Below are 14,114 nucleotides of genomic sequence, written 5' to 3'. Positions count from 1 at the left end.
CAGCTGTACCTATTTATCTACTTGCACTGGCATGCTTTTGAACTGCTAGGTTGGCAGGAGCTGCGACAGAGCAACGGGAGCTCACCCTGTTGTGGGGATTCGAACCGCCGACCTTCTGATTGGAAAGCCCAAGAGGCTCAGTGGTTTAGACCACAGTGCCACCCACGTTTATTATGCCTATTGCTTCCCTAGATAGAGAATGGAGAGATGCGGTGTGTGCATGGAAAGCTTTCATTATTGCATGGCTGGAATGTAGCCTACCATACTAGGGTAGGAGTTGCATCTATGGCTTCTTTTCCTTGCCCAGCACTGCCATGCAACCCTCAGAAGGTTGTCCATAAGGAAACATGGCCCTTGGACTTAGAAAGACTCCCCACCCTTGTTTTAGATACTTCCAAGTGCCTGTGGCTGCATATTTATTTTGGAAATACCCTGCTTGCCCAATGGCTCTACATACACTGGGTTTGATACCAGCCTAGTTAGCTGTACTTCTCCCATTGGAATGAATGGGGGGAAACTGTCCCATTGGGAAACTGACTTTCTCTGGTGAGGGACCAGATCTTCCTTCCATGTCTGGACACCCCTTTCTTCTGGTCAAATGTCAAGTCCCGTATGGCAGATAACCAACATGATTCCTTTGAGATGTTGTTGGAGTACAAGTCCCATCATCCCTGACCATCAGCCTCACTGGTTGGCGCTTATGGGAGTTGGAGTCCAACAATATCTATATGCACACTTGCTGTCCCAACCTGCAGGGTTCACATAGTGTAGGATTTCCCCCAGCAGACTAGTTGGAGAAGGCTGCCCCAAACTATTTTGAGAGGCTGCTTTTGCCTGAGAAGCAAAATAACCAAACACAAATTTACAGGGCAACTTGGATTTAAGGACAGGAGAGAGTGTACATATTCCTTGTTATTTGTGTTTCTATTCCTATTTACTAAAGGGCTCAAGAGAGCACCACTACCTCATTAGTAAATATTAAACAAAATAGCTGTAATTCCTTTCCTTCATTTCAGAACACTTCAAAAATATTTACTGTAACAGAAGAACCGGGCAAATGTCTCTTCTGATTAATTTCCCCACTTTGGCTGTTTACAAAGCAGAAGGAAGTATTCAGCAGGGACAGATATTAATGTCTTTAATAATCATGTCTCTGGACTGCCATAAATATGCATTTTTTTATGTACCCAAGAAAGGATACTCAGGATTATGAGTGAACGAGAGCCCTTCTGAATCTTGCAGACTGCAAAGTACATCATACATTACAGACATAAATAGGTTTTTTTTTAAAAAAAGATCACTCACCAGGTGAAAATATCCCATCACCAGCACCTCCTGGCCAACCAATGATTTCTCTCATTTTCCTTAAGGTGACATATTCCAAAAGTACAAACACTGGAGCAATTTCATAGGTGAACCTGAAACACAGCAGTGCCCATATTTTATTGACCTGGTTAAGATATAAACAGAACACCCTACCCCCACATGATTTAACTACAGTTGTACCTCAGCCTAAGAACAATCCTGTTAACAAACAATTTGGGCAATGCACTCCGCAAAACCGGAAGTAGGTGTTCCAGCTAGCGAACTTTGCCCTGGAAGACAAATAGAAGCCAACCAGTGGAAGGGCACCAGTGGCAAGAAGCCTCATTGGGGAAAGCACGCCTCAGTTTAAGAACGTTTTTGGTGTAAGAATGGACTTTTGGAATGAATTAAGTTTGTAAACCGAGGTACCACTGTATAACATAGCCTCCTTTAGTGGAATGGGATGTTTTAGTCCCGCCTTTTAAAAACATGAATGTGTTTTAGATTTTTCTCTGCTTTGCTTTGTGCTGCTTTTTAATGCATGTGCTATTTATGTATTAGTTGCAAGTCGCTTAAAAAGAAGTGATGAATAAGTTTAATTAACAACAACAGGCATTACAAGACTGATACAAGTGTGAGATGTAAATAGAGGGCAGATTAAGGAACTGAAACCTACAAGTTACCAGTTCACACAATCCCAGAGGAAATAAAAAGATTTACCTCTAGTGAGGCTTAGTGATGTAGGAAATAAAGGTTTTGACTTGGTCCAGGGAAAACCATGTTCTAATCCTCACTCAGCAATGAAGCTCATGCAGCAACCTTGAGACAGACACTATCTCTTAGTCTAACCTACCTTACAAGGATGTTGTAAGGTTTAAAGGGGCAGGGAAGAGAAACAGGCTGTATGCTCATTGGCGGAGAAGCAGAATAGTAATACATTTATTCACATAAAACACAAAATAATTCTCTGTTGCATTTCTTGAAAGTTGCTAAGTTTTGAAACTGTAATTTTTTTCAATGGGAAACAACATGACTGCAGTGATTGTAATAGCCAGACTAAATTTTTCAAAAGATATCTGGACTCAATACTAAGCTTAGACAGACCCCATAATTAAAAGCACCAGCAAATTCACATACTTACATATTAGTGTTGGCCGTAGATGTTAGCCAGTCTGCAGCCAATCCGACCATATCCAGTCCAGTTGAAAGCTGATTGAAATATCTGGGATGTCCTGCATAGCATTGAAAAAGTGGATGGCATTTTTTTGTTTCCAGTGAATCATGTTTTCTTAATCACTTTATTGAAACGTTAACTGTATATTTTACTGCACTGGAAAAGTGATCAAAGCATGAGACACGAATGCCACATTGCTGAACTTCTTGTCTACCTACATTTGCACCATATACCTGCCACGCATTGACCCATGTAATCCATCTAGCCTTCAATGTGCCACAAGCAGAAAGGAGACGTTTAAAGGGCGGACGACCTGAGAGAACTGAATGGTTTTGCCTGATGTCAAATTCTTAGACTTAAGCAGTGACTCAACCCCTGTAGTCATATAACTCTATCCAAAGAAAACCTGAGTACCAGACCTGATGTGAAGAGACCCTAACTGTTCCTGGACCAGGACCAAACAGATGAGACTCCTGTTGGCTGTAAGCAACCCTGCAGGCCTCCAGCCAGCAGAGGGCAGGGTTGAGACTAACAGATAGGGGAAAACACACTTTGTGGCTTCCTCTCAATCTCCCAAGCTCCACCCTTTCCTGTTCCTTGTGCGCTCTCTCTCTCTCTCTGCTGTAGAATGCAGCCCTGAGAAACTCAAGTCCGCCGTGTAGGCTTAGGATCTGTACACGTCTTTGTAATAATAAAAAAGTGTTTGCCAATAAGACCTCTTTGTGTTTTATTTACTCTTTTAAGTAATGCTAGTTTGTGTGAATGAGACAGAATGGGTGGTGGTGGGACTGAACAGCTCCAGCTTCCAAGCTTTTAAAATCCGCTGTATATGAACCATTAAAAAAAACAAACCCAAAAACCCCACCAAGAACTCAGTGACACACTGATCATCTAAACTGCCAAGCACGAACCCTCTGAGAAGTGCCACACCATCTGTCCCAAGTCTTCACCTCCCGCACCCAACAACCCTTGCTAAAGACACACCTAAGGAACCATCTGCATGACCTGTCTTACTCCCAGTCGGGATGCTTCCTGCCCTTTAAAATTCACAGTCCTTGGAGAGGAGGCAGAACTTGGCACAAACAGCAAGCAAGACACAGGGTGCTTCCAGACAACCTGTTCATTGAGTATTCCCCTGGATTTGTTTTTAGGGAGATTAGATGATGTTGGCTACAGTGGTACCTTGGTTTGCATGTGTCTTGGTTTGCACACATTTTGGATTACAAACATGTCAAACCCAGAAGTGTGTGTCCCGGTTTGCAACCTTTTTTTGGATTACAACCCATTTTTTTGGGGGGGGGATTACAAACAAATTTTTTTGGGAGGCCCCATTGGCGAAACCGGACCTCAGGAACGGATTATGGTTGTAAACCAAGGTACCACTATACTTAGTGAGCATTAATTCTTATTTTTTTGCAGGGAAGTTAAACAACATTATATCAAGACAAGTGGTATCCCACTCTTTCCAGGGGACCTGTTGTGCAAGACCTACCAGCTATAACTGTGTGACCTGAATTTGTTGATATGTGATTGCCTATAGTCTGTGATTGCCTATTGCCAGGGCAACCTGGGAGCTGTCCATTGTACCTGTGTTGCCTCCTTGCTTGCCAGCACGTGGAAGAACGAGCTCCATTGGCCGTGACCCTGTGAGGTGTCGTGGCCAAGGGAGCTTGTTTCTGGGCTGGTGGGTTCCTTCACCCTATGAGCTCATGTGACGCCCTTGGGGGCCCCTCCTCTCCCTTCTGGTAAAAGATGCCTTCAAACAGAGGGACTGCCCTCTGTAAAACAGGATATGTAGTCACCCTACTTTCCTTGTATTCCCCAGCATGCAAGTGTTCCTCCCAAAATGCAAGGGGTATGTTCATGCATGTGCAGGCGTGCATGCACACACACACAGCATTGGAAGGCCCTGCTCCATCCTATTTCCGTGTCACTATTTGAAAAATCAGGTAGTGCTGGAAGAACGATACGCTAGTACAGAACTTGTGCTTGACAAATATCCCCTGACCACCTGTGGAGTACAACTGTATTATTTCCCACACCATGCTGTTCCGTTGCACAAAGTGGGTCTCCCTTGGGCCTCAACATTAACGGGGAACATTAATTGGCCAATTAGGCTGGTCTTTTGTCAAAGTCACCTTGGAATGTTCTTTAAGACACATGCAAACACAAGAGGCTAAAACTGGTTTGCTCAAGCGCAGAGAGAGAGTGTGAAAAGAGAACTGGAAATGAGTAATCCAGGTCTTGGTAGGTAAGTGGCAGGTGGCGGAGAAGTAAACAGGCTGCGATGACCTGGGATTTGGACTCGGATGCTGAACCTGAGGAATCCCAGCCTGCACAGGATTCCCCGCCTCCAGAACCAGCTGAGCCGGGGCTGGCGCATGAGCCTGAAGGGTCCTCACCTGTGCTCGATCCTCAGGTGCAGGCACCAGCTGAGTCTTCTCTGGCTCCTGAGGTGATAGAGGACCCATTGCCTGCAGGTGCTCCACTCTCAGTCCCATCAGAGGAAGCTGAGGTTGCCTCTGGGTCCGGTAACCCTCCAGCCTCTCCTGAGCTGCAGAGGCTCAGGGCAGAGAGGCAGAGGGAACTAAGTTCCCGCAGGAGGAGTGCTCGCCTCCATGCCAGGAGAGGCAAGTCACCTGTGGACCGGGGCTGCCCTATGCCTCGGGGCAGATAAAAGCCAGCCAGCCCCAGCCCCAAGTTGCGGGAGCAACATTGTTGGTAGCCAGTTCCTGCCTGAACCCTGTCCTGCTTTCCTGCCGGAGCGCCTGACCTCACCCGACTCCCTGCCCTGCACCCAGCTTCAGCTTTGATGGACTGCCTCCATACTGCACCTTCGACCTCGGACTGGACTCTGACCTCACCTCACGGTTAACCCACGGGACCAGCACACAGGCATTACAATGAAGCTGTAATGCCTGTGCTGTTATGAATAGGCAGCTTGCCACAAAGACCTTATGCCCCAATCCAGAGGAAGCTAGTGACCTAGTGGCAACCCCATGCATGCCTATTGTATCCAATTATTGTATCCAATCATATCCAATTAATATCTATGAGACTTAAGCTAGACTAATCTTCTCTGCCTACGAGAAGAAACGCCATGGTGCATCTGCAGCAGCACAACTGGACGCCTTCATCTGCCCCAGCTGCAACAAAACTTGTCTCTCCCATATCAGTCTCTACAGCCACAGCAGGAGCTGCCTGCAACCTTCCAACAGCTTGACCTCACCCCCAAAGGCACACTCCTCCAATGTCTTCCAAGACAGACAGATGCCAACCAAGTCTGTAGTGCTTTCTCTTCCACTACAAAGAGCCCCTTTCAAGGCTGACCTTCGTATCCTATTACTCAGGAAAGGGTGGATATTTGCAAAGCTATTCTCAGGGGTGGTATCCTTGGGACTGGTAGGAAGGGAACCCGCACGGTAGGTGGAGCCAGAGCCAGTGATGGGCGGAGCCAACTCTTTCCAGTTTTGTCCCCATCCACTTCCCTGCTAAGTTCTTCAAGGGGAAACACTGAGATGGAAGAACAGGAAGTTGACAGGCAGGGCCAGCCTCTGGACTGCATGTAAGTAGGACGATGGGCAGGTGGGAGCTGGCTGAGGTTAGTAGGACAGTGGCCCATTAGCCCCAGTGCACCAGCCTCCATTGACTACTGCAGAGATCTGACATAAGCCAAGGTGAATGGTTAGATACTCTCGGCACACAGTGTAAAAAATGTGCATACTGCCAGGAGCAAACCAGGGAGCGCAACTGGGCTATGATCCTGCTCTACAAAATACTTATCCTGTTCTACGAAATACTTATCAAAATGTTTAATCTGGACCTGAGCACAAAAATGGATTTCTGGAACCAGTTTTCTATCTAACCACAGCTCAAGAAAAGCTTGAAATGATAAGCCGAGGTTTGCATTTCCTTCTCCTCTTTAAAGTCAACTTCACGGTACCTTGTAGCAACAGCCCTTTGGAAGACCTTTGCTCACATGCCACATGTTGTCAATGAACGCTATATTTCAGAGGCGGAAGCAGGCCTATGAGCTGAGGAGCTTGCTGCGACTTGTAATAACCTCTAATGATTACAAGAGACAGGGCAAAATGAGCAAATGGAACTCTCTGCCGACTGCTTTGCGCCGTGAATGAAGGGGCTGAGGATGGCATGCAGATTGCTCAGACACCAGAAAATACAGATCATTTCTCCCTTGTCAGAACACACAGTTATGAAGCCCTGAATCTCCCGGTAATTGTGATTTTAAAAACAAAGAAACAACAACAAATAAACGTAATTCAAGTCAACGTCTTCAATGTGTCAGAATGATGCATGAGAAAATAGTCAGTGGCTTGATAAGTCCATTTACAGGGCTTCTCGTTTCGATTTGCAGATCTTTCGCAGCCCTTTCGGAGAGGTTTTGAAACATAAAGGAAATGTTCCCGAAGTTCAGTAGGGCCACGGAACACCCTTGCATGGCTACCTCCAAAATAAAGCCCTATCTAGGTTTCGATACCAGCAAAGAGAGAGAGAAAGATTAAGAGGCGCTTCAATAGCATTGGATGATTATGAAAGCAGGCAAGGAACACCTGTTCCAACCCAGGCAAAAAGAACATCGCTGCCTGCCTGCCTCCTGCCTGTGAGGTGGGAGATACAGAGGAGCTATTAAAGAAAGGCATACAAAAACCTAAGAGGGAAATTATCAGTCTCCAGCAGTCTTGTATCAGTCAGGCACACACTCCACACAAAGAATTCAGCCCTGTCTGTCATCCATGGTACGGGCACACAAAGGCTCAGAAATCAGGTTGTGTGGGTGAAGCAAAAGGAGGGAAATTAGGGATGGGGGGTGCAGCAGCAAAACTCATTATTCTCTTATAAATGGAGTCTCTGCCTCACCCTTCTGGGGCAGCTACTTTCGCTTAAATGATGTTGACTGGATAGAAGCGCCTAGCAGCTGCAAAAGAGCACTGGCTCTGCTATTTGGCCTTTTTCTTTGTTATGTTTTTTAAATATAATAATAGCAATATGTCTCCTTCCACCAAGGCAGGGGTAGGCAACGTGAAACCCTCCCATCCTTCCTAGCTCCTGGCCATGCTGTGCCAGGCGGAAGGCACATGTCGGCTACTAAGAAATGTTGCTTTATGTTATTACAGTTATGTCCCACCATTTACCCAAGGAGCTTGAGGTGATGTGTTTATCCTTGTAGCAACCCCATGAGGCAGGTTAGGCTGAGAGGCAGTGACTGGCTCAAGGTCACCCGTGAGCTTCGTGATCAAGAGATTTGGACTCTCATCTTCCAGGTCCTATTTGGATACACTAACCACTACACCATACTGGCCCTTAAGTTCAAGGTGGCCTAGATGGTTTGGCAACCACCCAATGACCCTGTGAGGAAGATTAGAGTGAGAGAGACCCCGTGGGTCTCCCTGGTCCCAGTCCGACAGGGTGTGCTCCTACATGACATGGAACCAGGGCCAGCTAGACATTTGCTTGATATGCAGCCTGCATGTTTTTCTTTCGTTAATAACTGTGCACAGGGAAGGTTGCACACAGAGGAAGGTCAGGCTGAACTCTTTGCTTCCTAGCGCAATCAAAGCCAAAATCCACTGAATATCAGTTGTTGGAAATCAAAGGTAGCTAGAGAGCTGTTGCGCTCATGCCCTCCTGGAGGAATTCCCCCAGGATTCTAGTTGTCCACTGTGAGAACAGAGGGCCAGGCTAGATGAGTCACTGGCCTGATCCCCCTGCAGATCCCCCTGTGGAGAGCCAGTGGTTAAGAGTGGTAGACTCGTAATCTGGTGAATCGGGTTCGTGTCTCTGCTCCTCCACATGCAGCTGCTGGGTGACCTTGGGCCAGTCACACTCCTTTGAAGTCTCTCAGCCCCACTCACCTCACAGAGTGTTTGTTGTGGGGGAGGAAGGGAAAGGAGAATGTTAGCAGCTTTGAGACTCCTTAGGGTAGTGATAAAGTGGGATATCAAACCCAAACTCTTCTTCGTCTTCTGGCAGTGAGAACAGCAGGCAGCTGTTTAACAGAAGACCACAATAGAAACCATTGGCGTAAAAATGGATAGAACTGTGCTGCAAGTGTATTTTCCAGTATAATCTATTTCAGAGGCAGTAATGAGGGGGGTGAGGAACACGTCATCTTCCAGATGCTGGACTACAGCTTCCATGATCGGGCACCGGGCACGCTGGGAGCTGGCTCCAACAATATCTGGAGGGCCACAGTTTCCCCACCCCTGCTATGGGCCCTCACTTGCCCTTACTTCACCTAGCCAACAATGACCCTGCAACAACATTGGAACAGCAGGAGATGGGAAACTAGTATCACTTTCACATGCATTCTTTTTAGATTCCAGGTTAAAATCCAGTACCAAGTTTGAGGACCATTACCTATATCTATCTATCCCTATATCTATCTATCCATCTATCTATCTATCTATCTATCTATCTATCTATCTATCATCTATCATCTATCTATTTGTTGATTTTCATAGGAGGGAAATCTTTAGAAGAGTTCAAACATACAGGAAGAAGAAGAAGACAAGAGAAAGGCAAAAGGTGGAAAGACAGTGGTATCTCGGGTTAAATACTTAATTCGTTCCAGAGGTCCATTCTTAACCTGAAACTGTTCTTAACCTGAAGCACCACTTTAGCTAATGGGGCCTCCCGCTGTTGCTGCACCGCTGAAGCACAATTTCTGTTCTCATCCTGAAGCAAAGTTCTTAACCCGAGTTAATATTTCTGGGTCAGTGGAGTCTGTAACCTGAAGCGTATGTAACCCGAGATACCACTGTACTGCAACAGAAGGCATAAAGCAGGAGAAAGAAAAAAATAGGATTATATGGGAGCAGCTCAGCAGTTTCCAACTCAAATGAACTCCAGGAGGGGCTGTGATCTTACCATGGCTGAGAATCAGTGGTCCTCCAGATGCTGCTGGGACTCCAACTCCCATCAACCCCAGTCAGCATGGCCAATGGCCAGTGGTCATGGGAGCTGTAGTCCAGCATTGTCTGGAGGACCACAAGTTCCCCATTCCTCTTCCACAAAAACTGCCTTTATGGAACAGTCCAAAGGACAACATAGTTCAGCCAACATGCTCTGCAGAACCAGAAGCAAGACACCTCCCATCGTGTGGTAGGGCTATCATTTTTGGCTATTACTTTTCAGCATCAAACGCAGCCACCATCCTCACAGCTTTGGATGGGGAATTTCATTGCTTGGAAAGCGGGAACCAGGCAGACTGACAACGCCAGGCCTTCTCGAGCGGAATGTTTGGTTCGAATCCGTCTTGGAATTTGCAGCCCGAAAGAACGACTTCAGAAAGCCAAGCTCACAGCAGCGCCCCCTGGCGGCGTGATGTTTATCTCCTGCTTTTGACAGACACCGATTCCACGTAGCAATTCTACACGTGCTTTACTCCGAAGCGAGTCCAATTTGCCAAGGACGTGCACACGCTGGCCCGTTCACACGCTGTGCTAGGCCTTTGTTCTGGTTCTTGCTCGTCCCCCAATGCATCTGCCGCTTATGTTGCCGCTTTTCTCCCCCACCCTCCTTCCCTTTATAGCAAAAGCCCGCAATACATGGTTTAAATCGGATTGATTGCTCTTTATAATGCATTTACTGTAGTACGAACTCTGCTCACAGCCATCCCCCGCCAAACCAGAGACAGACACGGATGAAGAAGCCACTCTACTTCACACAACCACTCAGGGCTTTTATAAATCGGGAGTAGCTGAATTTCCATGAACTACACATTCCGTCCTCCCTGCCTATTGGTCACATTGGCTAGGGCTGATGGGAGTTGGAGTCCAGCCGCGCATACACTCCTCTAAAATTCATCTGGTGAAGGGCATCGGGCGCAAACCCGGTTTTGACCCCTAGCGAAACTGAAATGACACTCCACGTGATTTCACTGGCCAATTACAGCCAAGCAGCCAATTCCTTTCCTAATCCAGTCTAGCATTTTAATTGGCATAATTTACCGCAAATGGCAGACGAGATATATATATCTCGTCTGCCATTTGCGGTAAATTATATATATGTGGATATATATATATAATTATATATATGGATATATATATATATATATATATATATATATATATATATATATATATATGGATGGGGCGATTTACAATCGCTTCCTACACAATTGAGTCATGTCGCTTTTGTATTTCCTCCCCAAGTTTCGCATTCAGGGTTGCAAACAAAGCGCAGTACAAAACTGGCATCCCTTACCAGGGAGAAAACCCCATCGAACTCAGTTCACCTGACTTCCGATTAAACAAAGAAGAGCGCAACCGAAAGGCAAGAAGTAGGTTAAGTTTATGGGGCTTGTGGGACAACAACGTAAATCTCTGAAATACATCTTGATCGAGTTAAATCCAGTTGAGACCAGCGGTGGGACGAATCCTATTGAAAACTCAGAGGGCCTTACTCCGGAGTAACTGAGCTGCCACAAGCCTGATTTCTCGAAAGCCAATCCCTCTGATATTGAATTTTCAGGCTCTTCATGCATCTGATGGAGCGGGTTGGAGCGCTTGGCAATGTGATCCTGCGCATAAATCTCATTGAATTCTATGGAGTTTTCTCCCAAGCCATTAGGCGCCAGGCAAAAACTTTCCTCTCATAACCAGGCTTTTGGTCTTTAATGATCCTTCCAGAAACGGGTGGAGTCGAAGAATAGATTAAGTCTCCTGCGCTACCGACTGAACCATGTTAGTATCGCAGGGGATCGTATTTTCGAGTGTTTCTCTCGTTCTCTGCTACAGAATCGAACAAACCTTCTACGTGGCACATCGGAGAGATAGACTTGGTGCAATCCTCTCCCTGCTGCGCTCATTTAGGGGTCTTTTCGCTCTCTCTGAGCCAGCCACGTCGGTGCATCCCCTTGTGTGTGTTGTTGTTTAGTCGTGTCCGACTCTTCGCGACCCCATGAACCAGAGCACGCCAGGCACTCCTGTCTTCCACTGCCTCCCGCAGTTTGGTCAAACTCATGCTGGTAGCTTCGAGAACACTGTCCAACCATCTCGTCCTCTATCGTCCCCTTCTCCCTGTGCCCTCAATCTTTCCCAACATCAGGGTCTTTTCCAGGGAGTCTTCTCTTCTCATGAGGTGGCCAAAGTATTGGAGTCTCAGCTTCAGGATCTGTCCTTCCAGTGAGCACTCAGGGCTGATTTCCTTCAGAATGGATAAGTTTGATCTTCTTGCAGTCCGTGGGACTCTCTCCTTCAGTACCATAATTCAAAAGCATCAATTATTCGGCGATCAGTCTTCTTTATGGTCCAGCTCTCACTTCCATACATCACTGCTGGGAAAACCATAGCTTTTACTATACGGACCTTTGTTGGCAAGGTGATGTCTCTGCTTTTTGAGATGTTGTGTGTACACTTACATATATGATCACAGTCCTTCCTCGATATAACAGATTCCTTGTACCTCTGCTAACGCACCTGTCCATCCTCCTCCTTGGATGGAGTCCTTCATTCCCACGTGCAGTGTCGCTCGGTGACTCACCACAAGCTGCTTGGCTCGCAGCAAGAAATGCGAAGAGACCTGCAAGAAAGTGTCTCGCTGCCTTTTCCAGCCCTGGTTGCGCGCGTCCTACTTGGCTCATTTCTCTTCCTCGCCAGCTCCCTCCTCCCCCAAAACACGCGCGGGCGGGCCCGCCTGCCATATCCGCGCACCGCGATCCTCAGTATAACAGGTTCCTTCTGAAAAGGCTCCCGGGAGGCGCAAGCCGGCAGGTAGTGGCTGCCCGCCCGCCCGCTCCATCTTGCTCCAGGCGCTCTAATGAATAAGATCCCCTCCGGGACAGGCGATCGTTAGGAGACGCGTTGAGAAAGGGAAACGCGCAAATGGGATGTGACGATCGCCGCTCGGGTAACTGCTCTCATTTCGGAGCATTTGGAGAGGCGCCAGTCGCGGATCGTGACCCTTCAGAACCTACTCGCTTTATAACGCAGCCTTAAAGTACACAGGACATCCGACAGATCCAGTTGTGCGCATCGGATTCAATACCCAGTGGCAAAAGCCCCCCCCCAGCCACTCCAAATTAATATATCTTTCTTTAGGCTCGGCTGTTAATACGCGCAACCGTGATTGCGATCCACAAAACGCTTAAACCGGAGTAGCCAGGTTAGCAGCCGTGGGATTAGAGAGACCCAGATGGGGAGAGAACAAAAGACCACCAACCCCAGCCCCACCCTCTCAATCGACGCAATCCTCAGTCGCCCGTACGATCCCAGAGCGACTGACTACAAATGAGAGCTGCGCTTTCGTAGATACACTTGACCTCTTCCTGCTTGCGCACAACACAGAATCATTCGGAGTCACTGGGAAGACATTCAAACTGATTTCAACCGCGCTTCCTTCCAAGAAACTCGGCTCTATAGCCTTTCAGCCGTCGGATCCTTTACTTATTCCGAAGTGACTCCTTTCTTTCAAAGAAGACGCTTACAAAAGAATGTTCAGGGTTGTTTACTGGTGGTTTGGCCGATTTGTGGACAGAAATACAAATGTCATACGCAAAACAGAATTTGCTATTTGATTGCCGCAAATCTTGGGTCTGTTAATCTTGTTGACGTTCCCCCCTGTATTTTTAATATTCATGTTTACGCAGAACTAAGTGCTCCTGAGTTGAATGGAAAGGACTCCTTAGGGACTGTGTTTAGGATTTCAGCCGAAGTCAATAAACGAATCGGGTCGAAACAAACATGGCTCGGCCTCAGGGCCGTAAAGTTGACGGTTTGGGGCACTGAATGAACCGCAAGATGGTTCCTTCCTAAGAACACAGTCGCTCGAAATAAACACAAACTCACAGGTGCACTTTCTTTTCAACAAAACAATTAGGAAGGGGACACAAGCAAGAAGGACTACTAAAATCAAATTTAAAATATTTAAATCATTTTTTCCAAAACTGCTCCTAAGGAAAATAATCTATATCTATATCTATATCTATATCTATATCTATATCTATATCTATATCTATATCTATATCTATATCATCTATATCTATATCTATATCTATAAGAGGGAGATGGAATAGACACTATTAAAATGATTAAATTGGAGTTAGGTAATAATACCTATATATGTAGTGTGCGGGTCCTACATTTAATTTATACGCGGCTCGGTTTTTCAGTCACTTGACAACATAACACTCCTAATTGCTGGTTTTTAATCGGCCACGCTTCTCTCTAGGTATCCCGAGAAAGGGCGGACGCTCTGGTAGGAACCTCATTTGGAAGAATTTACACCCGTTGAAGGAATCGAAATAATATAATAAGGAGCTCGCATGGAAATGATCGATAATGGCTAACAAATCATTTTGATTGGGAGGTTGTCATCCCCAAGACGTTGTGAGGCGCTTCTCCCGTTACATCCTCCACACCCGGCGGGCGGGGGGAGAGCTCAGCTCCCGGTACATCCCCCTGGCAGCTAAATGATGTTCTGGACGTGCTCCGATTATCTGCTCGCGTTTCTTTGGGAACATCGGTCAGAATGGGTAGGCGAGACTCTGCCGGCTTCGCTGCTTTCAATGATTTCGCCAACGTCCCATCGCCTTTAATGTTACTTTCCTTGGGGGGGGGGGGAGGCGCGAGATCCCGACTCTGTAAAAGCCGCGCCCTGTCGCATCCTGCCTCTT

At 46.7% G+C, this 14,114-nt stretch overlaps 1 protein-coding gene across 3 annotated transcripts in view; it reads right to left on the bottom strand.

The window, feature by feature from the left end:
• GAD2 (glutamate decarboxylase 2) overlaps positions 1 to 14,114 on the bottom strand; it is a 39,238-nt gene that overhangs the window by 19,313 nt on the left and 5,811 nt on the right. For all 3 annotated transcript variants that reach the window (XM_081882443.1, XM_081882444.1, XM_081882445.1), the window contains 2 exons: positions 2,447 to 2,537; positions 1,306 to 1,418 (listed from right to left, as the gene is read on the bottom strand). In XM_081882443.1, the coding sequence (XP_081738569.1) occupies positions 1,306 to 1,418; positions 2,447 to 2,537 (204 nt within the window). The remainder of the gene's footprint in view (positions 1 to 1,305; positions 1,419 to 2,446; positions 2,538 to 14,114) is intronic.

The sequence above is a fragment of the Podarcis melisellensis genome (genome assembly GCF_964234715.1).
Source record: "Podarcis melisellensis genome assembly, chromosome: 12".
In the NCBI taxonomy this organism is placed as follows: Eukaryota; Metazoa; Chordata; class Lepidosauria; order Squamata; family Lacertidae; genus Podarcis; species Podarcis melisellensis.
The sequence above is the reverse complement of the archived record's forward strand: the minus strand, read 5'-3'. Positions and strand labels throughout refer to the sequence as shown.